Below are 26,999 nucleotides of genomic sequence, written 5' to 3'. Positions count from 1 at the left end.
CCTGAATCCATCCTGTGGTTATTTCCCAGGTCCCATTCTATCTCAACTGACAGAATCTTCGCTTGGCGCCGCATGTGCCCACCTGTTCTACACACTGGTAATCTCAGGGGAGAATGAGAATTTGTAGGTCACAGTCCAAGCCATCCACTAATGGAACCAGGAGTGACGCAGCCAGGACTTAAGCTGCAGTTAAGTCTTTTGAACTAGCAACTGTGTGAACAAGTAAACTGTGCATTCTAAATCCAAGGTTAAAATGCCTTCATGTTGATTTTATTGAAAATGCCATAGGTTGCTCTGCCTTATTTCATTGTTGAAGCTTCATTAGCAGCACTGAGTTATGTTCCTGTTTCTAAATATAAAGGAGACAGGGCGGAGCACTTGTTTTAGCCTGAGGACTCTCTGGGATTATGATTTCATTGCCTCGAAATGTGCTTTTCGCTTAATTCACCACACCAAGTCATGAGTATATTTTCTTAGTAACATAAATATGTCCAGCTGCCATATTCTGTGTGACTTGAAATATTTATTCAGTGCCAAGAATAATTTTCCTGCCAGGGACAACAGTGTTTTGCAGGAATGAGGCAAAGGGCATCTCCAATTATTCGGCTGTCTCTCTCTTTCTGAGTGAATCTCACTCCAGGGAATAGACACTTCCCTCTCCTCTTTTGTTACAGAAAACCGAAAAGATGGGAAGTGGAATTGACACCCCTGATTCATTTTCATTTGCCCAGGATTAAATTATTTGCTTCTAGTCACTGTTAATTATGGGAGTGGGAATGCTTCGGAAGCCGGGTAATGTCAGGGGTGGGAGCTGCCCACTGAGGGCCCGGCACTGCTGAGCATGAAGGTCAGGAGAAAATAAAACAGCAACAGAAATTAAGATGAAATTTCAAAGTGTCTATCATAAGTACATGGACAGTCACTTCTCCCTCTGCGTACGGAGCCTCACAAAAGCGTGCTTCATAGCTCTTCGCAATACCCATCCATTAACTAGCTATATTAAGTTATATTAATGAGAATGCCTTTGTTTTGTAGAAATGGTCACCATCAACTGGAATTCTTCAAGGTATTCAATACGCAGCATCTCCTTTATTTCCACAATAGTTTTAAATAATTAGGAATGCAAGAATGTCATGCCTTTTTAAGTTAGAAGATTGAGACACAGATACATTGACTTCCAAATGTTCAGTAGACACCTGCCCTCCCAGGTCTTCTGCTTTTTTGTCTGTTTCTAAATTATAAGATTTCCTTTCAAAGTGGTGTTCCTCTTGATATGTCCATTTTCTTATCATATTGGGAAAATGTAGGCCATTTAAAAATTTTCAAAATTTTTAAAGTGTGTTTTATCAAAGACCTTACCCTGTGAGAGACGCAATGTTAAGCACTTTATAAATATCACCTCATTTAAATCTTATGGTGCCCCTATGAGGAAGACACTATTTATTCTACCCATTTTAGAGATGAGAAAATTGAGGCACAAAGAGGTTAGTTGCTGTCCAGGGTCACACAGTAAGTGGTATAATCATACCTAGGCAGTCTGGCTCCAGAGCCCAAGCTCATAACCAGCCAGCAGTGCTGTCTCAGATTCAATAAGATGTGTTTGGTTTCAGCCCTGGCTGGTGTGGCTCAGTGGACTGAGTGACAGCCTGTGAACCAAAGGGTCTCTGGTTCGATTCCAGTCAGGTCACATGCCTGGGTTGTGGGCAAGGTCCCCAGTGGGGGCACGTGAGAGGCAACCACACACTGATGTTTCTCTCCTTCTCTTCCTCCCTCCCCCTCTGTCTAAAAATAAATAAATAAATAAATACTTTTTTTTTAAAGAAAGAAATGTCTGATTTCATATAACACAAGGCTCAATACATGATAGGCACTAAGGCACTAAATATACATGTTGAAAGACCAGTTCAGGATATTTCTGATTTAGAGAATCAAAATGGAAAGATCTCTCCCAATATGGAAGATGAGGCAACAGGCCAAGTTAGCTTTAATCCAAAAATAATTGTAAACCCAAATTGTGAACAGGGGGTCAGTGCTTTCTTAGGCCTGTGTTGTCCAATGGGCCACATGTAACTGCCGAGCACTTGAAATGTGGCCGAAGTAAGATGTGCCGTAAGTGCAAAATTACATAGCACTACGTTTCAAACACTTAGCACATACAGAAGATTACAAAGTATTTCTTTAATTAATAATTTTTATATTGATCACACAGCAAACTGATAATATTTGGATTTTGGGTTAAATGTATATATGTTAAAATTAACTTTACCTGATTATTGTTTGCTGTTTTAATATATTTTCTAGAAAATTAAAAAATATATATGGTTTGCATGGTATTTCTATTGGAAAGCACTGTTTTAGACAATGCTTCTTATGAGAACTTCCAACATAAGGTTGACCTTTTGGACACACTTTATTTCCTCGTATACCCTTTAGCAAAGGTGCTGTTGATCTCAGGAGAGAAGTAACAGAGCAAAAGATCTGCTAGGCGGACTCACAGTGTGTAATTGTGAAAAAATTGCTATATGCACTCTTTAGATTCAACTCTGTGAGCTCCTTGAGGGCAGGAAATTGTGGTCTTCATACCTGTACCTCCAGCAACAGGTGATGTGCCTGGCCCAGAGTTTGGCTGGGTTAAGGGGGTGCTGGGGAGATGATAGATGGATGGGTAAGTGGCGGGTGGGTCGAAGGGTGAGTAATGGAATGAATGAGTAGGTATGTACAGCCTGGAAAAATCTGCATATTTTTATCATCATTTCTTACAATTCATCATAATGATCACCTTTATTTGTGACACCATTTAGGTGCTATGGGAATAAATGTATTCTTCCAGCTCTTACAATAGCTGGATTAATTTTTTTCCAGGAGGCATTAGACTCCCAATCTATCACTGTACCTTTTCCCCCAGTGGCACCAGGTCTGTTGCTGTGGACACATAGACTTCTTTAAGTTTGGGGGCTCAGGGCACCAATCTGATGGCAAACAAGGGCTAGGGGTTGGATTGAAGCTAAGTTTTCTTAGAAACACAATTTTTATCCATATTATTTGTTTATGTTTCAATATTTTTAAAGTAGTTGTTTGCTACCAACTATTCTATTGATAGTTTATATATTATTGAAAAATAGCAAAACTGCCCATATTGAAGAATATTATTGTTTAAACTGTGGCTTCAGAGACTGGAGGACTAAAGCTGTCAAACCACCGATCAGTTTCACACTGCAGCTGGGTGTGGGAGATTCCCATTCTTGATTCCATGAGTGGTTCAGTTACTAGGAAGTGTTCTCCTATTTCTGTCTTGATTACTTGCAATAAACATGTGCCTTCTAATCGATATAGCCATCTCATTTTCTGTGCAAACCCAGCTCTTTCAGAGACTGTTAGATCTGTGTTCTTCCAGCTAAGCCTCTGAACAGCCTCCTCTGTGGTACGCTCTTTACTTTCATGCAGAGAAGTTGCTGAAAAGGCCATCTTTGGGGCTGCTGCTTTTAGCTGTTTATTTCTGTGTCCAATTGAAAACATAATTAATTGGCTCTTAATTGCTTCCTTTCTTTTCTGTTGATTCTGAGTAAGGATTAAAATATATTCTTAAAAACTATTTGTAACTGTGATCCCTTGCATAAGCTATACCACTCACTATTCTTCTTATAGACCCGTAACACTTGTCTTAGTAAAAGCTGCTAGAGTTAGCTCTTAGTGGACTTTGCCCTCTGTGCATAGTCTGTATGAACACGTGACTTTACAGCAGTTAGTCAACTTCCTCCTTAATCATGTTCTCCCATAGCGCCCCACTTCCAAGGGAAACATGAAGTGGGAGATCTACTTAAAGGACTATGACAATCACACGGTGGAATAAGTTAGAATGAAATTATTCTCTGTGACATGCTCACTGGAGAATGGAAGCAGAGCAGAATTATTCAGTAGATTCCTCCTGAGGACAAGAAGCCATCAGACATTCCATAATTTCTCCCCCAAATTGTCACACGTCAAGCCATTTTATATGCAATTACTCTGTTTACCTACAACTCCCCTCTTTCACTGCAGAAACCCGAAGCCCTTCCCATCTCAATCGGCAGCATAATTCAGTGTGAGGGGCTGCAGGGCAAACATAACCCACCAGTGAGTTGCCTACTGAACTGGAGTAACTTGAGGTGTGGCTGCGAAGTTTGCAGGCTCAGGACCGGCAGGCTTCCCAGGTTCTTACCGAGGTTTGCGCACCCAGTAACATTCAACGTTTCGCTCCATCCTGCTGCGATACTGATTTAACATATATGTCTCATTCTCCCAACAGAGGGGAGATTCTGGCTGTAAAGCTGGTGCACCCTTTGCCTTACACAGTATCCTACTCATGACTTTGTCTTAAATCACTGAGGAACATAAAGGTTTCATGATATTCACCAGATGCCGAGTGTTGAGTCAAATACAGGCCTTTGGAGGTGCTGGGTGTGTGTGTGTGCACACACGCGTGGAATGGGGTGGGAGAAGGCTCCCACCTTATCCTAGGAGTGTGCTTCAATACATTCTTGTTAGTTTCTTTATATTCCTATAATCAAACTTATACAAACATAAAAATAAATAGTTTTAGGAAATAATTCCAACTCTGAAATTTCAAATATCAATGTTCTATTTCATTCATGTCAATTTATTTATTTTGAATCCAACTATATAGAGTGTGGATTTTAATTATTATTCCCTCTGTGCCTGCTATTACCAAAGATAATTAAGATTTGACTCCTTTGGCAGCTAATAAAATAGACTTAACATCCAATCCTGAGAAAAATCCCATATTAGCCACCCTGATCTGATTGTTTCATCTGTGTAGACATACATGATGTCAGCGATGTATGAGCATTCTGATGGGTATGCAATACTGGCAATAGTTGACACTGCAGCACACTATAGTGCTTTTTCCTCGTTTAAAGGACATCATAGTAAGATGGGGAGAAACGTTTTCCCCAAAATAGATGGTCAGCCCACAGTGAGAAATGCGAATGCTTGGATTGTTTTGTAGGTCTCTGAATCTGAAGAACTTTGCAAAGGATTTAAATAGACTCCCCGCCCCCATCCTTCAGAGTCGTTTATCCACCGATGTTAGAGTTTCTTGCTATCTGTCTTACAAACATTGAGAGACATCCATGCAAAAATAATCACCTTAAAAAAGAGGCATTGAATCAAAACCAGCTGGATTGCTTGTATGCCCTTAAAAGCTGTGTTCTCTGTTATGCAACAATGACTTGTTTAAAACCAACAGGCGAGCCCACAGTCTTCCACTTGCCATTTCAGTTGCCCCGGAGTACATTTATCTCGGTGCAGAGCGGCGGGGCCTACCTTACATGCAACTGTGCCTTCACGAAGTGTGAGACCTTGTTCTCACGTATGAAATGTCCAGAATCCTGGTGAAATATTAATTAGAGTGTGAAAAGTCCACAAAAACTGGGATTCTTTTTTGCACTGAGAAGTGAGGCCACAGAATAGGGACCTGGGACTTCATGATGCAGAGAAATGGATGCTTCACAAGTGAAAAAACAAAAAGAAGCATTCAATGATTTATAACACAGAGGTTTTACTTCCCATTAAACTGCATGTTGTCATAAAACCATTTTAAATATGTTCAAAATTTTGTTGAATTTTTAAATTTAACTGGCTCTCCATAGTTCGAGGTCTTCAAGAAGCCAGAGAGAGGACTGTGCGTTCTGAGGTTGTGTGGTATAGAGCCAGCGCTGACAGTGCCACATGCCTTCATTTCTTGTGGGGGCATCTGGCTGATGAACTGTGAGCTGGCTAGCTGCCCCTGGTGTGATAGCATTAAATTGTGCTGCATCTGAAGCCATGTGGAGTCATACATCTAGAAATTTTAGGTACAGCTGCCACATTCATCACCCAAGGGGACAGATATAAATGCTTTAAATTAGTAATTTTATTTTTTTATTTTTAAGTATATTTTATTGATTATGCTATTACAGTTGTCCAAATTTTCCCCCTTTCCCCCCCCTCTGCCCAGTAACCCCCTTCCCTCCAGCAATCCTCCCCTTTAGTTCATGTCTATGAGTTGTGCATATAAGTTCTTTGGCTTTTCCATTACCTATACTGTTCTTAACATCCCCCTGTCTATTTTGTACCTATCAATTATGCTTCTTATTCCCTGTACCTTTTCCTCCGTTCTCCCCCTTCCCACTCCCTGCTGATTACCCTCCAAATGATCCCCATTTCTATGATTCTGTTCCTATTCTAGTTGTTTGCTTAGTTTGTTTTTGATTTTTAGATTCAGTAGTTCACAGTTGTGAGCTTGTTGTCACTTTCCTATTTATAGTTTTGATCTTCTTTTCTTAAATAATTAGGTTTAATATTTCATATAATAAGGGCTTGGTGATGAGAACTCCTTTAGCTTTACCTTTTCTGGGAAACACTTTATCTGCCCTTTAATTCTAAATGATAGCTTTGTTGGATAGAATAATCTTGTTTGTAGGTCCTTGCTTTTCATCACTTTGGATACTTCTTGCCTGCAAAATTTCTTTTGAGAAATCAGCTGACAGTCTTACGGGAACTCCTTTGTAGGTAACTCCTTTTCTCTTGCTGCTTTTAAGATCCTCTCTTTATCTTTAACCTTTGGCATTTTAATTATGATGTGTCTTGGTGTCTTTTGGGTTAAACTTGTTTGGGACTGTCTGTGCTTCCTGGACTTACATGTCTATTTCCTTCATCAAATTAGGGAAGTTTTCTTTCATTATTTTTTCAAATAAGTTTTCAATTTCTTGCTCTTCTCTTCTCCTTCTGGCATCCCTGTGATTTGGACGTTGGCCTTTTTGCAGATGTCCCAGTCTTCTTATTCTCTCCGCATTGTTTTGAATTCTTGTTTCTTCATTCTGTTCTGGTTGACTGTTTATTTCTTCCTTATGTTTCAATTCATTGATATGAACCCTGGCTTCCTTCCCTTCACTGTTGGTTCCTGTGGACTTTTCTTTGTGTCACTTAATGTAGCCTTCATTTCTTACGCCTTTGCTATACTCAGTGAGATCTCTGAGCATCCTTCTTACCAGTGTTTTAAACTCTGCACCTGATAGGTTGGCTATCTACATTTCACTTAGTTCTTTTACTGGGACTTTGTTCTGTTCTTTCATTTGGGCCATATTTCTTTGTCTCCTCAATTTGGCAGCCTCCCTGTGTTTGTTTCTGCGTATTCGGTAGAGCTGCTTTGACTCCCTGTTTTGGTGCACCTGTTAACGTTCTATGGGGTGGAGCCTTAGGTAATCACCAGGGTAGGGTGACTCACTTCAGCACTTTGGGGCTTTATATGTGGGGGAGGGGTCAGAGAGGAAACAATGCCCTTGCCTAACTGCTGGAGGCTTGTTTTACATTAGCCCCGCTTCCAGACAGTTATGCAACTGGTGCCCCTCTGGCTGTTGCCCTGGTGGTGGTTCCAGAGTATGTGCGTTTGCCTATGTTCTAGGACCCTGAGGGCCCTTTGTTTGGACTCTCCTGAGAGACCCACAGTTTCTTCTGTCACCCCAAACCCCACTGGTTTTTACAGCCAGAAGTTATGAGGCTTTATTTCCCTGGTGCTGGATCCCTGGGTTGCGAGGTCTAGCCTGGGGCTGGGATTGCTCACTCCCCAGGTATCCCTCCTGATTTTTATCCACCACTTGTGAATGCAGGACCAACCATTCTGCCTGCAGCTGCCACTGCTGCCTCACCACCTCTGCCTCACTGCTGCTACACCACGTCCTCTCCACCTTGACTCTCTGTCTGCACCCCTCCTACCTGTCTGGATAAATGTGGCTTTTTAAAGTCCTTGGTTGTCAGACCTCCATACAGTTTGATTTTCTGGCAGTTCTGGGTATTTTTTGTTTCGAGGTTAGTTGTGATCCTTCTTATGGTTTTGCAAGAAGGCAAGGTGTATCTACCCATGCCTCCATCTTGAATGGAAGTCTAGGTTAGTGATTTTTGAACTCTTGGAACAGCAGCTCTCGTTTAGAAACACATTGGCATTCATTATATATTTTCATATATATGTACACACATATACAAAATTACCTGTAACATAAGTATGTTTATAACAGAGCCAAAAGTTTTATGAAATGATACATATTCTTATTACTTGAGTGGTACTCAAATATCTTTATCTCTATTTAATTTTTAAAATGCTGCTTATAGCTACTAAATTAATTTCAATTAATATTTTTCAAATTAATTGAAAACTATTGGCCTACGTGGTCTGCCCCATCCAGCTGTGCAGGAGTTTAAGCAGGGCACAGCCATGAAAAGTGATGGTAGTGTGACCTACCAGCTGAGGCAGGGTGGCATTGCGAATCCTGCAGTTCATTTGGTACACATAGTTTCCCACAGATATGGCCTTTCTCCAAATTACATTTGCTAAGGTCACTGCCCACACTTCTTTATCATAGCAAGGGCTCTAAAGAAATCCATTTGATTATTGCTAAATGGAGAAACACATGTTTTACTCCTTAACATCAAATTTACATGAAATGTCAATATCAATTCACCTTACAAAAATCTGAAAATAAAGGAATCAGCACATATTTTTAAAACTATATCACTAGGGTGTTGTCTTTCCAACTTGCTTACATTGGTCACATCTTCAAAAAAAATTTTAAGATTTCATATATTGTTTGGAATGAGAGAAAGTAATGTTTCCTCATACTACTTTAGTTTGTGAGGCAATGGTTATTAAAATTTGGGAGTCAAGACCTATTTGAACTTTTGATGAGATCTATGGCTCATTCCTCTTGGAATGCACAAAATTTTTGTTCAATAGACCCACATTAGAGAACCCTTAACCTGAGTAGAAGTGATGGATCATATCTTCCCTCCAGAACTCAGTCAGCATTCCTCTAATTACCCCGGAAAGAAGCACTGAACTTCATTCTGTTGATGTCTAAACCAGTAGCTCCTCACATGGTTCTATGAGGGCCCCTTGCACATGAGCTCACTCCGCAATGAGTCTACTGGATTGGGACCAGAGTTGTCCTAGTAAACAACCTGTTTGCCAACACATTGGCCAGATTCGGAGCAGCTTCTGTAGTGTAGCAGTGAGTGAGCATAACTGGAGATGGCCTCCCACAAGTGTTTGAAGCTATTTCCAAAGTCACCACATTGTGGGTGGGACATATCACACCAAATATTGTAATCTTTGACAAATACATAGACCATTCACCACCGATCTGGAAACCCACTGGAGTCCTAAGCTAAGGTCTGTGAGCCATGAGTAGGACACCACTGCCACCCTTTAGTAACCTAGCTTCATTGCAGGTTCAAGGTGTTAGAGGGATGATAAACCTGTATTACACATGGAGAGCATAATATTAAAGTCATAAAATAATAGAAAATATACGCTCTTCAGTATGCTGGGATAGAGATAGAGCATGTGTTTAGAGCTGGCTTTGATTCTGCCCTTTGTGTCTCGCGTGCCTGTGCAGGCCCTGATTTCACGTCTTCTCTGTACCTCTCGGCAGGATTGGAGGTGCCATTCCCATCGTGTTCTCCTACTTTGCTGAGGTGCTGGCCCGAGAGAAGCGGGGTGAGCACCTGAGCTGGCTCTGCATGTTCTGGATGATCGGCGGCATCTACGCCTCTGCCATGGCCTGGGCCATCATCCCGCATTACGGTAGGAGCGGTCCCCACCTTTTAAATCGGCCTTCATTCCCACCCCTTTTCTCTCTCGTACATGCTGGTTTGAGAGCAACACTGTCATCATGGTTTTGCCCTTTTGTTATGTCTAGGATTTCCCCTCACGCACAGATCTGGATAAGGTAAGTTGGTGCCCGTGGATGGCTGTTCAGGTTCTTTAGGAATACTGTCACATTTTGCTGTTTTTAGAGACATCACTTTCATTTGTTTCTTATGTGCTATCAACTCTGGGGTCCCTGCCCAAGTGGATGTGAGAGGATACAGATTGTAATTAGCATTGAGGCCACATGACTTACTGTTATTTGGGAGACTGTCATACATACACATCAGATGTACAAGAGCCTTTATTGCTCCCCCTTGGCCCAGTCCTAAACTCAGCCTGTACCAGCCCACCTCTCTGACAGCTCAGAAGTGGGGTGACAGAAGGAAGAACCTTCTCTTGTCATGGGCCATCAATTTGCAGAACTTGAGAGGTGACTCTACTGTCCTCACTCCTCAGATGCCCTCCTCAATTCCTCCTAAGTACCATGCTAACTGCCCCTGCCACCTCAGAATACTTGGAGGTTTCATATTCCAAGCAGTACTCTCCCACCTGGAAGCCACGGGCTCTCCATTGCTTCACCCACTAACAGTGAAATTTAGGGAGAAGTTAACTGAATCCAGGAGTCGAATTTAATATATGAGGAAAGGGGAGGGGAGGTGTTCTGGTTCTGGTTATATTTGTGTGTGTGCATAGGCAGACAAGCTGAAATTTGCCAAATATGTACGCTGTATAAATTGTGTGTGTGTTCTAATAAAACTTTATTTACAAAAGTAGTGATGGATGATAGGCCCTATTTTCTTCACCCCTTTGGTGCTTTATGGCATCCAATCTTTTTTTTTATTGTTGTTCAAGGACAGTTGTCTCCATTTTCCCACCACCACTTTCCCCAGCTCCACCCACTCCCACCTCCCACCCTCAATCCTTCTCCCCTTTGGCTTTGTCCATGGGTCCTTTATACATGTTCCTTGATGATACTTCCTCTTCCTTCCCTGTTGTCCCCCTGCCTCTCCCCTCTGGTTACTGCCAGTTTGTTCTTTATTCCAATGTCTCTGATTATATTTTGCTTGCTTGTTTGTTTTGTTGATTAGGTTCCACTTGTAGGTGAGATCATGTGGTATTTGTCTTTCACTGCCTGGCTTATTTCACTTAGCATAATCCTCTCTAGTTCCATCCATGCTGTTGTGAAGGGTAGGAGCTCCTTCTTTCTTTCTGCTGTGTAGTATTCCATTGTGTAAATGTACCATGGTTTTTTGATCCACTCATTTACTGATGAACACTTAGTCTGTTTCCAGCACTTGGCTATTGTAAATTGTGCTGCTATGAACACTGGGGTGCATAGGTTCTTTCTGTACCATATAAACTGAAACCACATGTGACTCAAAAACTCACTCATTGTTCTGTCTAAAATCTAATCAATCTGAACTTAGATTTCAAAAATCCACTCTGCTCATTTTCTATTTTTGTGCCTTTTTTTTTAACAGAGGAATTTTTATTATAAAGCGTAGTCCTGTTAGGGAACAACCTTAAATGAATTCAACTCCTCGCTAAAATGAAAGATGAGACAGTTTAGTTATTCAGATACAATGTCATTTGTTTTACCATACTGAGTTACAAAATTTATGTTGTTGCATCTTTCTTTTAAATATGTCTAGAATGTTACATGCAAACCAAAATTGCATTTATCAACAAAAAAAAAAACAATACATAAGGAATTTGTTACTTGGCCTGAATGGAACTTTTCTCTGCCAAATATTTGAGTGTGGGGTGGCAAGTTCAAGTGATGGACTAACCTCTGTTAGACTGTTCACTTCTGGGCTGGAGATGCCCTCATCCAGGCAGTTATCCCCATTCATCACGAGGCTTGTCTCCTGCCACCACTTGAGGAATTCTAGGAGTTTCTCCACCTTCTTCTGGGACCTGAGGGCCTCAGCCACCTGCAGAACCTTCTTCTGAAGGGCTGCATCTAACTCCCACCCCTCGTAGCTGTCCATTGTGAATGGAAAAGCCACTTCACTGTCACGTAAGGAATTGCTTCTTAGGAGTTACGTACAGGGAGCCAGAAAGGAGATGCAGGGCCTGGGCAGAGTCCAGCTGCACCCAGCATTGCTGCCAGAGCCATTGCTAGTCCGCATGTAGCCTCTGTGCAAATTAAAATAAGGCGTGTCACTCAGGTGGACACAGGCGCCGCCCGGAAGGCTGTCTCTGCCAGATAATCGCGCAGGGTACAACCTGGGAGCAGCACTCTTCCTGAGGCCAGCCTCATTCTGTGTCTCTGCCTGATGACAGCACAGCTCTGTGACTCTGGCCACACTAATTCCCTGGAGCAACTTGGCTCCTGGGTTTATGGCTGTTGCCTCCCTTGTCCTCCCTTCCTGTCATATCTCAGAGTTTCTGCTACTGGCCTCCCTACACTCATAACTCAGATTGGTTTCTGCAGTCTACGTGTTTCCACCAGGCGTGGGCAAGGTTGCTCTCGTTTTTGTTTCTGTTTCTGTTTCCCCTCATTAGGGCTTGTTCCTCAGGCTCCTGCATTTTACACATCCCTGCCCCTGAACTGTGGGGTATCTAGAGTTTGTCTCTGGCCTTGCCAACTCTCAGTCAATGACTGACCCATAAAAATTTAGCATGATCTCCACTTTTATTTTTCTCAAGCACATATAAGATAGTCTTGTATAGAGCAAAAAAATCTGCCTAAGCCATATGAGTGGGGACCCAAAAAAACCCCGGAATTATCTTCTGGAGGGTGGACCCCTTGCAGGCTTCCCTGCTAGGTGAGTGTTCTAGGAACCCATCTGCATCAGTGTACCAGCTGGCGTTGTTGTGAGAGGCTGCGTTCAGCTTCAGTGGATTTTTTTGAAGACTTTCAAGGTGTTTGCCCATTTCATGATGGGTGATTTACAAGTATACCTGCCCACATCTCACTGAGTGTTTGGCAGTTTTTGACCAAAAACAGCATAATCCCTGTGCCCTACTCCCCCTATTCAGCTGATCTCACCCTCCAAACAACTTTTCTTTGTTTCCCCGGATGAAAAAAGTCCTCAAAGGGAAACATTTTCCTGATATGGAAGAGGTGAAACAAGAACTGACAGAAGCACTAAAATGCATCAAAATCGACGAGTTCAAAAACTGTTTTGAGCCATGGAAAAAATGTCTCAATAGGTGTATTGCATCAAGTGGAGAGTACTTTGAAAGTACTGAAGTTTAAACATGTAGGAATAAATACATAATTTTTTATAAATACCATTTTTTGGGTCCCCCTTCATATATCACTGGAAAGAGAGGGGCTTGTAGATCATAAACTATGCATGAAAAGTTGCAAAAACTACCACAACACAACAAAATGAAATGTGTCTGAGGCTGCCATTAATTTCTATATTGAAGGGGCCCTGAGGAGTAGTGGCCTGGTTAAGAAATCAGTAACAGAACATGGAGCCCTTATGCCCCTTACGCTTTACTGAACGCTGTCTGTGGCAGAAAGGTGACAAAAACAGCAAATTATTGTAGTCAATCCTGCATGTGTATTAGAATCAGCAGGGGGGATATATAAAAATACCCATGATAATTTCAACATGAAGAGTTTTAATTTTTTCACAATAATAGGGCTTAAGTTTAAAAATCCTGGGCTGAGGCTTCTCGGGGATGATGATGGTCTGTAACTTGCTGGCGGGTACAGGTACTCATTTATAGAACTCAGTAAGGTGGGTGCTTAAGACTTGTGCATGTCACCATATACATTAATATATAATGTTTTTTCTTTTTTAGTGGTGGAGCTAAGATTTTTTTTCTGAGTATGCTTTTATTTTTTAATTTAAAAACATTTAATTACAGTTGACATTCAACATTATATTAGTGTCAGATTTACAGCAGAGCAGTTAGACATCGTGTAACTTACAGAGTGATTCCCTGCAAGTCTCGTGCCCGCCTGGCACTGTCCGTAGTTACTAGAATATTAGTGACTGTATTCCTTGTTTTGTACTATCCATCGCTGTGACTGCTCTGCAGCTACCAGTGTGTACTTCTTAATCCCTTCACCTTTTTCATCCAGCCCTCTCCTTCCCCTCATCGTGCAGCCATCAGTGTGTTCCATCTATGAGTTTGTTTCTGTCTTTTCAGAAACACTTTCTCATAAACGTTTACCACTCCTGCCACCTCCTGAGAATACCCATGCCACTGTGCCAGGTCAGTGAATGAGATTCTCTGGGCAGGGATAGTTTTTGAGGCCCCCAGGTGGCTCTCCCCTGCAGGCTGGCTTGAGATGCTTCTGCGCCCTGCCTCTCCCAGCGGGTGATCTCAGAAGCCCTGAGTCTTCACCCTGTACACACAGGGAGGGCTGTGAACGGAGCAGAGAGGGGAGTGGTCTGACCTGCAGGGCCGCCTTCCTCGTCCGGTTTTGGAGTGTCAGTATTGCTGGTTTCATCCAGGCTGAAGGGCTTTCCCGCTCATCAAGTTTAGAATCACGCTTTAAAAGTAATTTGGACATTCAGATTATCTCTTCTTTTTCTTGACACATCTCTTTATGTAAAAGAGACAAGGGGTTAAAAGTCCATCCATCTGCCCTGCAGTTTCTTAAAAAATAAAAAGCTTTCTATTTCTCTCTGAAATTCTGCGGTGTGTGAATGATGCCACACCACAGACACAAGCGCAGGCAGGTCCTGCCCCTCTGTCCTCTCCTGCTCCGGGGACCACCAGGCGCCATCACCCGAACAGTGTACTGAGCTTTCACCCAGCAGGGAAGGGATTCGGCACATAATAAAACGACTACTGAGTCAGGTCCCGGGTCCTCTCACACGGGTAATAGGATTTGCTCTTGAGGGAAGAAGTCAATAATTGGCATCCACGTGGCAAATATTTCAAATGATGCATGTGGTCACGAGAGAAGAATGTGTTCTTCCCTGTCTCTGGGTGTTGCCTTTCTGTATTTGTGGCGGAGTGGTCAGGGCACACCTCAGCCTGATGCCACGAGACTGGAATTCTGGCTCCTGACAAGCTCGTGGTGCAAAGTGGTCCTTTAGCTGATCACTAAGATGCTGGAAGGAAAGATTCTTCTGAAGTCAGAGACAACACCAGCAAGGGCTGGTGAGCTGACGTGGGCTGTGCCAGAGTTCCTGATGGACGGTGGAATCTCTCTGGCCTGCAGAGGCCGAGTTTCTGGACCAGCCTCCGACAATGACGGTGCTTCACCTTCACATTGCCACTCGTAGGGCTAAAATTTCCCTGGAGACTGACGGCTGCCAACGTTTATGTTCCCAACATAAAACTACCTTGCCTGCTGTGACAAGACATTAGGAGGTAGAGTGCTTGGATGTCATCGTGTCATGTCCTTGTGACCAGCTCCATCTGTTCAGGAGCTCCTGGGCTGTTTCCCCCTCTGTGGCAAAGAGTAGTCCCCATAAAACACGGGAGGGTGGGAGAACAGCCAACCCAGAACGAGATGCTCTTGCCTCAGAAATTCGTTGCATGCGACAGCAGAGGCCCAGTGTTTAGAATGTAGCTCTTCTTGACCCCACCCCTATTCTCAAGCTCGAGACATCTGACCCACAGTGGGGATCATCGGTGGTTCACAAAAGAGCAAGCACTCTGTGTGGGAACAGAGAGCTGGGTGTAAAGATTTTCCTTTAGCCTTGCCCCCTCCCAGGTCCCTAGTAATCAGGACATCTCAGCATTTACTGGAAGCCCCGGTGACTTAACAGGAAAATAGGACAGAGCACTGAATCACAACCTCCCGGGCTGGGAGCTTGCTTGCATTCAGGCCCAGGCGTTTGGCGTTGCTGCTGATGGCAGTGCTGACCGCTCCATTAAACCCTTTGTCGTCATTTTCTCTTTTAAATTAGTGAATCAGATGAGGTGCTGTCCCCTGCTGGGATGCATGGCAGTGTGCAACAAGGACATTCCATTAGCTAAGTGGGAAGATTCTCAGGTCGGTCGGGCAGGAAATGCCTAAGCTCTTAAAAGCCCACAGCGCAGGGTGGGGGGAGCACTCAGCCCTGGAGCAGCCCCGGGCCTCCATCTGGCCCGCCCTTCACTGCAGACGTCACAGGGGTACCCACAGAGCCAGAGTCCAACCCAGCCCTCCTTCCAGCTGCAACGAGGTGTCTGGGCTTAAAAATATACATATTCCCAAGGTTGCCTTATGACCAAACTGTCTTTGCTTCCTTTAGTTACAAGATGTGTGAGGCTAATACATTTCTTTTCCCTAATGGTGAAACTGGGTTGGGAGGAGGAGGGGGTCGAATAGCTGTCTGGCTAAAGAAGGAAGCAGGGAAGGAAGGGCTGGTTTTGCATCTCAGTCCACCCCCACCCCCACTCCCCGCCCCCGCCCCCTTCTGGGTGTGTGAGCTTTGTCAAGCTTTTCAGTCTCCTTCAGCTCTATTTCCTAGTCATCACCGAGGTGGGGACCAATGATCACGTTAGGGTCCCCAGTGCACAATTAGTGCTCAGAAATGGTAGCTATGATTGGCGTTAGGCTCATACCCTACATCGGATCCCCAGGCTCTGTCCGCACAGCCCAGTATGGGCTTAGAGCTCCAGGAAAGAGCTGAAATGTGTAAAATGTGTGAACCTCACTAGAGGGTGAGAAGCTCAGAGGAGTCAGAGGAAAGACAAACTAGGATAAAAGTTAAGATAAGGAGAGAGAATCAAGGAAAATATGATACTGTAAGACCTTGATTACCTGGAACCCAGTGAATCAGAATCTTTCATTCATTTGTTGGATGAATTGATATTCAAAAGATACATACTACATAAAGACCCATGTTAAAGACCATAGTGCCCTTCTCCCCAGGTAGGAAGAACAAGAGCCTGACACCCCCACCTCTGCCAGTATCAACAGCCAACACTGCAGGTTACAGGAACAGAACAGCCAGAGCCAAGCTTTGTCTTAGCAGCAGGACGTTATAAACTCTGGACACAGGCCATCAGTGGAGTAGTTCACAGCATGGGCTTGGATGGAAGACAGGCTCGGGTTCTAAGCCAGCTCTGCCATTCCCTAGTTTTGTCACCTTTAGGACAGTTACATGGGCTCTCTGGTCCTCAGTTTCCTCATCTATAAAATGTACGTAATACAGGGTTGCTGTATTAAAGGACTGCATACAAAAAGTAGTAACTTAGCACAATACCTGACACAAATATTCAGTCTGTGTAGTCTTTTCTTTTCTTTCTACAAAAGGAGCTAAAATTGAGGTGAGGGGAGGAAGAAGGAACTGGAATCTTAAAAAGCCTGTACTCACCTTTTCCTAATCATGTTCTCTCAACTGTTCACTTATCATTTGAAGGTTGTAGAGATGGATAAAAAGGGAAAGGCACAAGAACAGAACTTGTAAGGCATGCCAACGTAGCCCACACCCCAGCAGGGTGACACAGGAAGCCTAAAATGAGAGCTGGGGTCCCACTCACCAGCCCAGCTGGGACAGGCAGGTGCCATGTGGCCCTGAGCACTGCTGCCCAGCTTTGCCATCTTCTACCGAATGTCGCAGCCCTGAAGATATTTGTGCTCAAGTGTGTCAGTGAGACATTGCAAGGGGAGTTGATTAGTATATCAGTGTACACCAGTGTGATTTCTGAATTTGTCCATTTTAGGATCAACCTGATTTTTCATTTCGACAAAATGACCCTTGGGCTCAGGTTTCCTTTACTCTGTGATTCAGTTTTCCCATGAGTAATAAGATACATCAGCCACAAACAATAATGATAAGGTCTTTAAGGGCTTAAGAAATGGATATGGGGTCAAAAAGGCATTACTATGGTATAAGTATATGGCCATTTCTTTCGGCGACTATGTTGCATTGTTTATGGTGCCCAGAAACAAGTGTTTTGGAAGTTTCTCTTTCTTAAACACAGTTACAAGCCAGCTCTCCCACTCCAGCCTTCCTGTCTCTCTCCTCATCCTAAGTGTGGGAAACACGTTTATCAGCTAGGGTGCAGATACCTTCCCCTTCTTCACAGTCCTGGGAAGTGCTTTTCAACATTCTCGCTCTGACATTCTCACTCTGAAGTTTGAATAGTGAACTCAGAGAACCTGCCTCCTCTATTGGGCATTAAGCCAGTTACCATAGGGCTTAGGTCTTAACTCCTCTAGTTAAGCTTCCCAGAAAAGGAAGGGGTGTTGGTCTTTGTTGAGAGCCTTCTATGTCCCAGACAATGTGGCAGGCACCTTACCTTAGGCACATGATCGTAAAATGGAGAAATGGGCTTTAAAAATATGGCAGTTTTCCTGCGTATGTGCTGATGTGAAGGCACTGTAGGCTCCTGTGCTGCGAACACTGCTGGGCCGCACCGCAGAGCCGGGTGTGTAGCCCATCGCCCTCAGGTGGTTGGGGAAGCCTGCAGACCTCCTTTCAGAGCAGTGTTTTTAAATGCAGAAGATGTAATAAATAGGATTGTAAATTAAACCAATTGTTTCAAAATATAGTTATCAAAATGTATTAGCATATTAAGTCACAACATCTAGTAATAACAATATCTATGGTAATCTAGTAGCTGCCATAATTTTGAAGAAGATATGAGTGAAGAAGTGAGAAATTAACTAAGACTTTTTTTAATCCCAGGAAACCACTAGACTCTAGGTTCTTCCCAGAATCCCACATTCCATTTCTTTACCATCTATATGAGTTAATATAACATAAAAAAACAAGCTAACAAGCATAAATAAGATATCAGTTTGTTTTATATCACACAGAGGAAGCTTGGATGGAGGCAGTCCAGGGCTAGAATGGTAGCTCCACAGTCATCATCAAAGTCTCCAGTTCCTTTTATCTCACAGTTTCACCATTTTTAGCACATTCTAGTCAGTAGGCTCACATTCTAGGCAGCACAAATCAGTAAAGTTTGAGGGTATGTCTGTGCCCCCATGAAGAATATTCCTGAAAGTCCCACACAAATCCACATAAGTGTCATTGGCCAGAACTTCAACACATAACCATACCTAGTTGCAAGGGAGTCTTGAAAAGATACAGTAGTCTTTTGTTCCAAGCAGGAAAGAGAATCAAGTCAGGACTGAGTGGATATTGGGAGACTGATTCGGACTCCAGCCAGCGGTGTCTGCGGTGTTGTGGATGCAACAAACAAAATCACACAGACTGCAGAAGTCCTGTGGAGAAAAGGGATAGCATGGCCACTCTGTGAGTAAGAGAGCGCCCTGACCCTTGCCTGGACAGGCTTTTATTGCTTTCTGGGAGCATTACATCAGGGAAGGTCCTCATTCATTATGCTCAGGTTTGCTTTAGGTGATTACTTTTTACAGATAACAAAGAAAAGGATGTTGCAAATGCAAGGGAATGATAAAAGTGATTGATCTGGTTACACTCTGTCCTTGGAACAGTTTAGTGGACTTTAGGAAGTTACTTCAAAGATATGTAGTAAACATTTGCAGTCTTAACTCAGGGTGAGGGATTTTTAGCAAAAGCAAGCCTCAAGGCAGCCTAGATATAATGCAGGCCTGGTTCCCCATGGGAAAGCCCATCTGTGGGCCTGGCTCCTGTGTGCTGCCTAGCACCTGTCGGTTTTCTGAACCAGGGCTGAGCTGTATTCGCCATTGCCACGTGGACCGGTTCCCTATAGTAGAAAACTAGCCACATCTGCCACACCATTCCATTTGTCCTCTGGAAAATCTTTTAGGAATATTTATATAGTTTATAATCTAATGTTTAAATATGGCCCTTCTGTATTAGTCAGTTTTTGGATACAAATAACAGAAAGCACCCGTGGCTGACTGGGTCAGAAGAGAAATTTTTTGGAAGGCCATTGAGTAGCTCATAGAATGGCCAGGAAAGCTGGAGAACCAGGCTCAGACAATGGCAGGAGCCAAGAGAATCCTTCCTTAGATGGTTGTCTTGACCCATCAGCAAACTCGAAATTTCAGCACCCAGACTTAAAGAAAACACAGTCTAAGAGAGACTGGCTCACACTGCACAGCTTCAGTTTCCAGTCTACTGAGCCCCTTTGATGTTGGCTTGATGATTCTTCAAATGTTTCAGAGAGAATTGTTTTTTCTGCAAGCTGCAATCCTTAGCACACCACCTGCTGTTAGTAAATAATAATTACCAGTGCGTGATTTTGACAAAGGTATCAGTCTGAGTGTTGTCATTCGGAAAAGGTCCCTAGGCACACTAATGTGTGTCAGAGAGCAGAAGTTGGGCCCATATGAAGGTGGGTAGACTTTGGCCAGTGTGGCCTTTCCATGTTGGTTTCAGAAAATGTAGGAATAAGGCTCTAGAAAGCCCTAGCTGCTATGAATTCTCTGTAGCATTTCAGTTGACGAGACTTCCCAGTTCTCAGATCACAGTTAACTAGGCCTCTGGGTCCTCCCCAAAGCAATGTGAAGCCCAACCTGACTGGCAGACTAGGTCCTCCGCAAACCTGGAGAATTTGATACCCAGTAGAGAGAGTCGGCCCTCATATCTACAATAAATAAAGCCAGAAAAGTTGGTTTTGTTTACTGTGGATATAGGTGCCTACTCCAAGAGCTGTTGACATTGGGGCTTGCCTTGAAGACAGTTAGTGAATACACTTTATAGTGTAAAAATCGATTTAAAAAATTAATGGCAATACCGAATGCTGGTGAGGATGCAGAGAAATTAAATGTCTCGTGCATTGCTGGTGGAAACGCAAAATAGTGCAGCCACTCTGTAAAAGAGCTTGGCAGTTTCTTTTAAAATGCTAAACGCACCTGACATATGACCCACAATTGTACTTTTGGGCATTTATCCCAGAGAAATGAAATTTTATGTCTACACAAAATTGTGTTTGTGATTGTTCATAACACCTTTATTTGTAATATCCCCAAACTGGAAACAACCAAAATATCCTACAATACCATGGAGTGCTACTCAGAAATAAAAGGCAGTGAACAATTGATACAACTTGTATAGCTTGTATAGGCCTTAAGGGCATTTTGCTGAGTGAAGAAGCCAATCTCAGAAGATACATTAACATTCTGGAAATGACAGATACCGGAATGAGGAACAACTTAATGGTTGGCAGAGGTTGGGGGGGTGATGAGAAGGGGAGCAGGTATGACTAGAGTGGGCTAGCCCCAGAAGAAAGAATACTCTCTTGGTTGCAGATGTGGTTACATCAATCCGCAAGTGTGATAAAATGGCATAGAACTATAGGTACACATTGTACCAACATCAGTTTCCTATTTTTGGATGTTGAAATGCAGTTACGTAAGATCTAACCTTCTCTAACCATTGAGGGGAACTGGGGAAAGGGTGCATGGGATCTCTCTGTACTATCTTTGCAACTTTCTGTGAATCTAGAATTATTCAAAATTAAATGACTAATACCTTTTTAGAAGGGCATTTTTACATATATCATCTTATTTATTCTAATAATCTTGGGAGCAAAAGCAGCAGTAAGTGGCATTCCCATTTTTCAAATGGAGAACCTGTTGCACAGAAAGTTGGTCATATCTCAAAGTGACCCAGAAAATGGAAGATTAGAAATCAGAGCCCGTCTTCTCATCCTCATTTCTTCAAGATGTTCTCCAGACATGACAGAGCCAAGAAACGTTCTCAGAGCAAACAGAAGGTGTGTGTGCATGTGGCCCTGAGGCAACCACCCCGCCCCCGCTCTGTCGGGGCAGTACTGTTGCAGCCCCTTGCCAAACGCCCAAGACCTAAGCCTCCGTCACTTGTGATAAGAAAAACCAGTTGCACTCAGTCATTTTAAAAGTTATCTTACTGAAAATGATGTAAGAGACGAAAGATTTTTGCATCACATGCCTTATACCCCACAACTTTACCAACTTTCATTTGACATTTGTGTTTCCTTCCAAGGCCACATTAGGTCTTCTCTCTCCCCCACAGCACATGGCATGTGACTTCACTGGGCACCTCCTTCCTCCAGGAATCTAACTGCATTGCCCGCCCCACTCTCCTGCATAAGAATGCAGAGAAATTCAATTCTGCCTAGGTTCTAGCTCCAAACTCACCCACCCCACCTATATCCATCTGCTTGGCATGCCATACCAGGATACCATCAACTGGGCAGATTAAACAATAGAATTTATTTTTTCAGTTCCCAAGGCTGGGAAGTCCAAGATCGTGTTGCCAATTGATTTGGTTTCCGGTTAAGGGCTCTCTTCCCGGGCATCTTCTTGCTATGGCAAGTGGCAGAGTGAGGAAGAGAGAGACACTGAGTGGATCGAGGAGGGACTGCTCCTTGTTCTTATATCTGATTCACACCCACCCTTACGGCCTCATTTAACCTTAACTACTTTCTAAAGACCTGTCTTCAGATATACATTCATATTTGGGGTTCTGGCTTCGATATATGGATTTGGGGAAGATAGAGTTCACACAGCACACCCATTGTGGTCTTAGCAAACAGAGGGCCCTTCAGTCATCAGAAGCTCACCCACCTACCCACCCCACCCTTTGGAGGCATTGGAAGTTGTTAATTTTTTTCTGTTTTTCTTGTTAGATATTTACTGCAGAGCTGACTCTGAAACACTGATCTTTTTCTTTCCTCTTAAATACAGTATCCTCAGGGTTCCATAGGAGCTGGCCATCTCATCTCTCTGAACATTCTGTATTCTGAGCTAGACAAAATGCATGTCTCTGTGTGTTTATTTGAAAAGAACTATTCTGAAAATACCCTTGCTGGGCTGAATTCATCATTACCCTAATTAGATCCTTTATCCAACACTTACAATTAGCACCATTACCAAGTCTTGATAACTAACTGCTGTGCTTCTAAATTAACTTTCACTTGAAAGAACATAAAAATTGTTATCCTCTAAAATGTTCCTTGTTTGAGCATATGATCATTCACTAGATTTCCATCAATAATGCTGAACTGGACTAGAGGGCAAGAGACATTTACAGTTGTGTGAAAGGGTGAGTAGAGAAGGTCCTCCGATATCTTAGGAACATGGTACAGTACCTAGACACCATTTTTCTTCCGTATGCATAGCAGGATCCCCCAAAACAATGCTTTCTTCACTTATCCCAATTGTTAAGGCAAAAGGTTGTAGATCTGCCCATCTGTTTTTTGGTAAGTGCAACATTCTTGTATTTGTAAGGAGTAAGCCAAACTTTCATTTCTACATAAACTACCAGCAGAGGCATTGGTGCTGAATGACCCGGAAGTTCTTATTCTCTATAGTCTGATTTAGTGATTCTATCTTTTGCTGCTGTCTCCTTCAAAATTGAACTTAGATTTACTCTGTTGCTTCTAGAGCAGGGGTGTCAAACTCATTTTCACCAGTGGCCACATCAGCCTTGCAGTTGTCTTCAATGGGCCGAATGTAGAGCTCCTTGCCCCTGGTTCAGGAGTAGTTACCTTTATACAGTCCTAAAATTACATTCGGTACTTTGAAGGCAACCAAGAGGCTGATGTGGTCCCCGGGGAAAATGAGTTTAACACCCCTGTTCTAGAATGTCTCGAGGCAATCCAAGTTAAAGGCCCAGGGTGTCTGTCATTCAGCACAGCTGGACCACACTGAGGATGTCTATGTAACCAATTCCATAAGATACACAATTAATGCCTAGAATAGAGCCTTAGAAGAACAGATTGTTAAAGGGACAGAGTTTGTGGTTGAAAGCATCATGAGGGAAATCTAAATATGCAACGGATTCTTAAAGAGATCCTTCTCAAGTTTGGAAGGTGCTTTTTCTTTAGGAAGTCCCTGATCTTTTCTGTAAAGTAGAGTATGTTTCCACTTGAGGACACATTGAATTGCATTGTCCACTTGTTCCTCAGTCTCGTGCCTAACCCCCAGCGATCTCTTCAGCCTGCTGCCCATCACGCTGTGGAATGTATGAGACAAAGGCATTCATGCGGTTTGGATAGGACACTGCAAAGAGACAGGAAAACAGTGAGCCTGAGAACTCCATGGCAGGGTGATGGCAAATGGTCAGGCTCTAAATTAAAGGAGGCCCAATTAAAGGAGGTGAAACATGGGAAAGAAAAGCATGTGGGCTGGAGCAGGGTGGGATGGTTACTGCAGATATTAATCCAATGAACTCTCCTTCTAACAACAACAACAAAAAGCTCTTACTGATTGTTTAATCCGGTGGTAGTAGAAAGAGAGAGGCTGTTTCAGCCATTTGCACATTTCTTTGCCCAGGCTTCTCAATAATTCAAAGTATATCTTAATGAGATGACAGGCAAGGGTTAGGAAATAGGTTGAGGGTCATGGAACCAATATATTTTTTCTACGTAAATCTAAATTATTCTACATACAAATGGACCTAGGACTTTGCTCCCATTGAGATTGAGCCTTCATTTCAATTACTGGATCAAGTGCAACACAGCACTTTGAGTGTGGTAAGCATTCTGAGGGCATCTCCTCTTTCTGGCCCCATGTTGGAAGCCAGAGATGCTCCTAGGCTAAGGGGGGAGGATAGAAACATCCTGCCTTGGAGAAATATGAAGAGCCCTGAATCTAGGCTGCGCTTCTCATCTTCCCTAATTGAGTCTGTGGGTTCAAAGTGCCCCTTTCTCAAATACTGTGATGGATTTGGGGGTTCAGCCTTGCTGTGCTACTTTGAACTCCACTGTACTCTTTAACACACAAATAGTGTTATACGTTAGAACACATCTATGGGGAACGGTTCCAAGCGTGGGAAATGTGGCTCAGCCCCCACTCAGAAGAGCCAGTGGGGAGCGAGGTTGGTGGGCAGGACCCACATCCATGGATAAGTTCTCCAGTGGAAAATCAGGCTTGCATTATACCTAGACTGCTATGAGACTTGCTCTTGCTAAAACTCTCACCCTGGGGCAGCAAATGTTTACTGAGTATCTTTATCTTCCTAAAATCTGAGCTAGACCTTCCAGATATGGAGTAGAACCGGTTTCAGCCATTTCTCCCTTTACATTGCAAATATCCTTCTTTGATGTATTCAGCGACATCCTCTCCTTTGTCTGCAAAAGATAACCACCCAAAACAAACCTATGCATAGTAAATGAGGACCGTCTTTAATGTAAGGGTCCTAGAAAAACAATAAAAGCCTGTCAAAGCAAGGGTTGGCGCTCTCCTCTTGAGAGAGTGGCCGCGCTGTCCCTTTTCCTCCACAGGACTTGGTAGTCCGTGTGTATTTGTCTATTGCCGCCACAACCCAGGATCCTGCAGGCCAGGATCAGCGTCACACATCGACCCTAACAGGGGTTCGGTGGAGAGTTGGGGAGGACTGGGGCAAAAAGGGAAGATGCGTTATGAAGAGTCAAGAGTCTTGTTTTCATTTGACTTAACAGTTTAAGACTGAAATGGCCAACTTAAATATCTTAGTGCCCAAGCAGGTGCTATACATCAGTGAAATTGGCAAGAAAGAGACCTGAAGCAGATGAGAGAGTCCGTGCCCTCTCTGGTAGGTGCCAGCTACTAAGCCGCAGATTTAGCCATGCTTCTACTGAAGCCCAGTATTGCCAGATCTGATTTTCCAAGAGAAGGTAGAATTCTGGATATTTATACAAAGTCTCTCTAATTTTTAATCTAACAATTTTAAAGTTTATTCTTATAGAGATCATTTACATATGTGGTAGGTAGAATAATGACCCCCCCCAAAGATATCCACATTCTAACCCCCAAAATCTTTGATTATATCAGGTTACGTGCAATGGGAAATTAAGGTTGCTAATACTCCTTAAAATAGGGAGATTATCCTGGATTGTCTGGTGGGACCTGTGTAATCACAAGGGTCTTAAGAAGTAGAAGATGGAGGAGGAAGAAAATACCGAAGAATTGTCAGCATGGGCAAGATCTGGCTTGATGTGCTGGCTAGAAAGATGGAGGAAGAGGCTATGAGCCAGGGAATGTGGGCAGCTCCACGAAGCTGGGAAGGTCAGGAAACAGTGTCCTCTAGCATGTCCATGGGGAACACAGCCCTGCCGACGCAGCTCATAGTGCCGTGAGATCCCTTTTGGACTTCTGACTTCCAGAATTATAATAAATTTGTGTGGCTTTTAAGCCACTTAGTGTATAGTACTTTGTCACAGAGCAATTGGAGATGAATACAGCATGCATTAAAATTTGTCCATTTTAAGTGATGAGATTTGGCAAAGATATGCAATTGTGTAACTACCACCTCAATCAAGATACAGAACAGTTCTATCACTAGAAAGTTCCCTTGCAGTCAATTCCTAACAACGTCCTGGCCTATGGTAAGCAATAATATGCTTTTTGTCTTTTCTGCAATTTCATATAAGTTATACGGTATGCAATTTTTGTGTCTGGGCCTGATTTGACGTAATGCCTGTGAGATTCATCCATGTTGCCGGGCACTTCAGTGGTTCATTCCTTTCCATTGTTGAGCAGTTTTCCTCTCTGTGGATGGACCAGTTTGTTGGCCCATTCACCAGCGGATGGACCTTTTTGGTTGTTTACAGTCTGAGCTGTTAGGAGTAATGCTGCTATGTATGTTTGGTACAAGTCATTGGGTGAACAAAGTTTTCGTTTTTCTTGGGTAAATACCTCGGCGGGGGATGGCTGGGTTGTCTGGGATGTTTACATTGATGAGAAACTGCTCAACTGTTTTCCTAAGTGGCTCTATCACAATCCTGATTTTTCCCAAAAGTCTTTGTAACACTATATGGACCAAACAGAACACACATGTAGGCCAGGTGCCAAACTTGGCCCAGGAGCTGCTGGGTCTAAGACAGAGAGCTGGGCTGACCTGGAGGGGAGAGGGGTCATCCGCCTGTGTTGATGGAGATGTGGTGCCACTCTGGGTGCCTGAATGGGAGGGAGGTTTCACAATTAGGAGAAAGGGAGGTGGGCCTCCTGGTCATCAGGCACCTGTGGGACAACTGTGCCCTTAAACCAAAGGGAATGGAGCTGGACCCCCAGGGGAAGAGTCCCAGCTACCAGAGAGAGCAAGAGCTTAGTTTTGGTCACAGGTTGTAAGTGAACTAATGAGCCCAGAAGGGCAGGGACTGAGTATGGCCCACCGAGTAAGGGAAGAAAGGACCACTCCAGGGACCTGCTGAGGGGATGGTGGAATGCAAAATGTGTTGTTGGCAGCTGCCATCATTTCACATGAGGATCACCCTTGGTGGCTTATGAAGGCTTTCAGAAGCATTATCTCATAATAGAGATGAAAGACAAATTATGTGACAACCTGCTATGCACAAGGGCTGGCTGGGCACAGGGGCTGCACAAAGTGAACGGGCGGCAGGGCCAACTCCTCTCCTGACTGCCTTCCCCCTGCTGTGAGCAGTGGGTGCTCGAGGACGTCCAGGGCCAGTGATGACGTTTCATTCTTGCAGCAGATGGAGGGCGGAGTACCGTGAGAGAGAGAAGAGAAAGAAAGGCTGTGGAAGGGGCCTTTTCTCCTTTCCCAGCCAAAGGTGGTACTAGTGGGACCGAGTAGCAGGAACT

General features: G+C 43.5%; 1 protein-coding gene across 1 annotated transcript in view; it reads left to right on the top strand.

The window, feature by feature from the left end:
- SV2C (synaptic vesicle glycoprotein 2C) overlaps window positions 1-26,999 on the top strand; it is a 187,089-nt gene that overhangs the window by 93,199 nt on the left and 66,891 nt on the right. Inside the window, exon 4 of the mRNA XM_024563580.4 lies at window positions 9,465-9,616. Within this exon, the coding sequence (XP_024419348.3) occupies window positions 9,465-9,616 (152 nt within the window). The remainder of the gene's footprint in view (window positions 1-9,464; window positions 9,617-26,999) is intronic.

This window comes from Desmodus rotundus, chromosome 1, assembly GCF_022682495.2.
Source record: "Desmodus rotundus isolate HL8 chromosome 1, HLdesRot8A.1, whole genome shotgun sequence".
In the NCBI taxonomy this organism is placed as follows: Eukaryota; Metazoa; Chordata; class Mammalia; order Chiroptera; family Phyllostomidae; genus Desmodus; species Desmodus rotundus.
The sequence above is the reverse complement of the archived record's forward strand: the minus strand, read 5'-3'. Positions and strand labels throughout refer to the sequence as shown.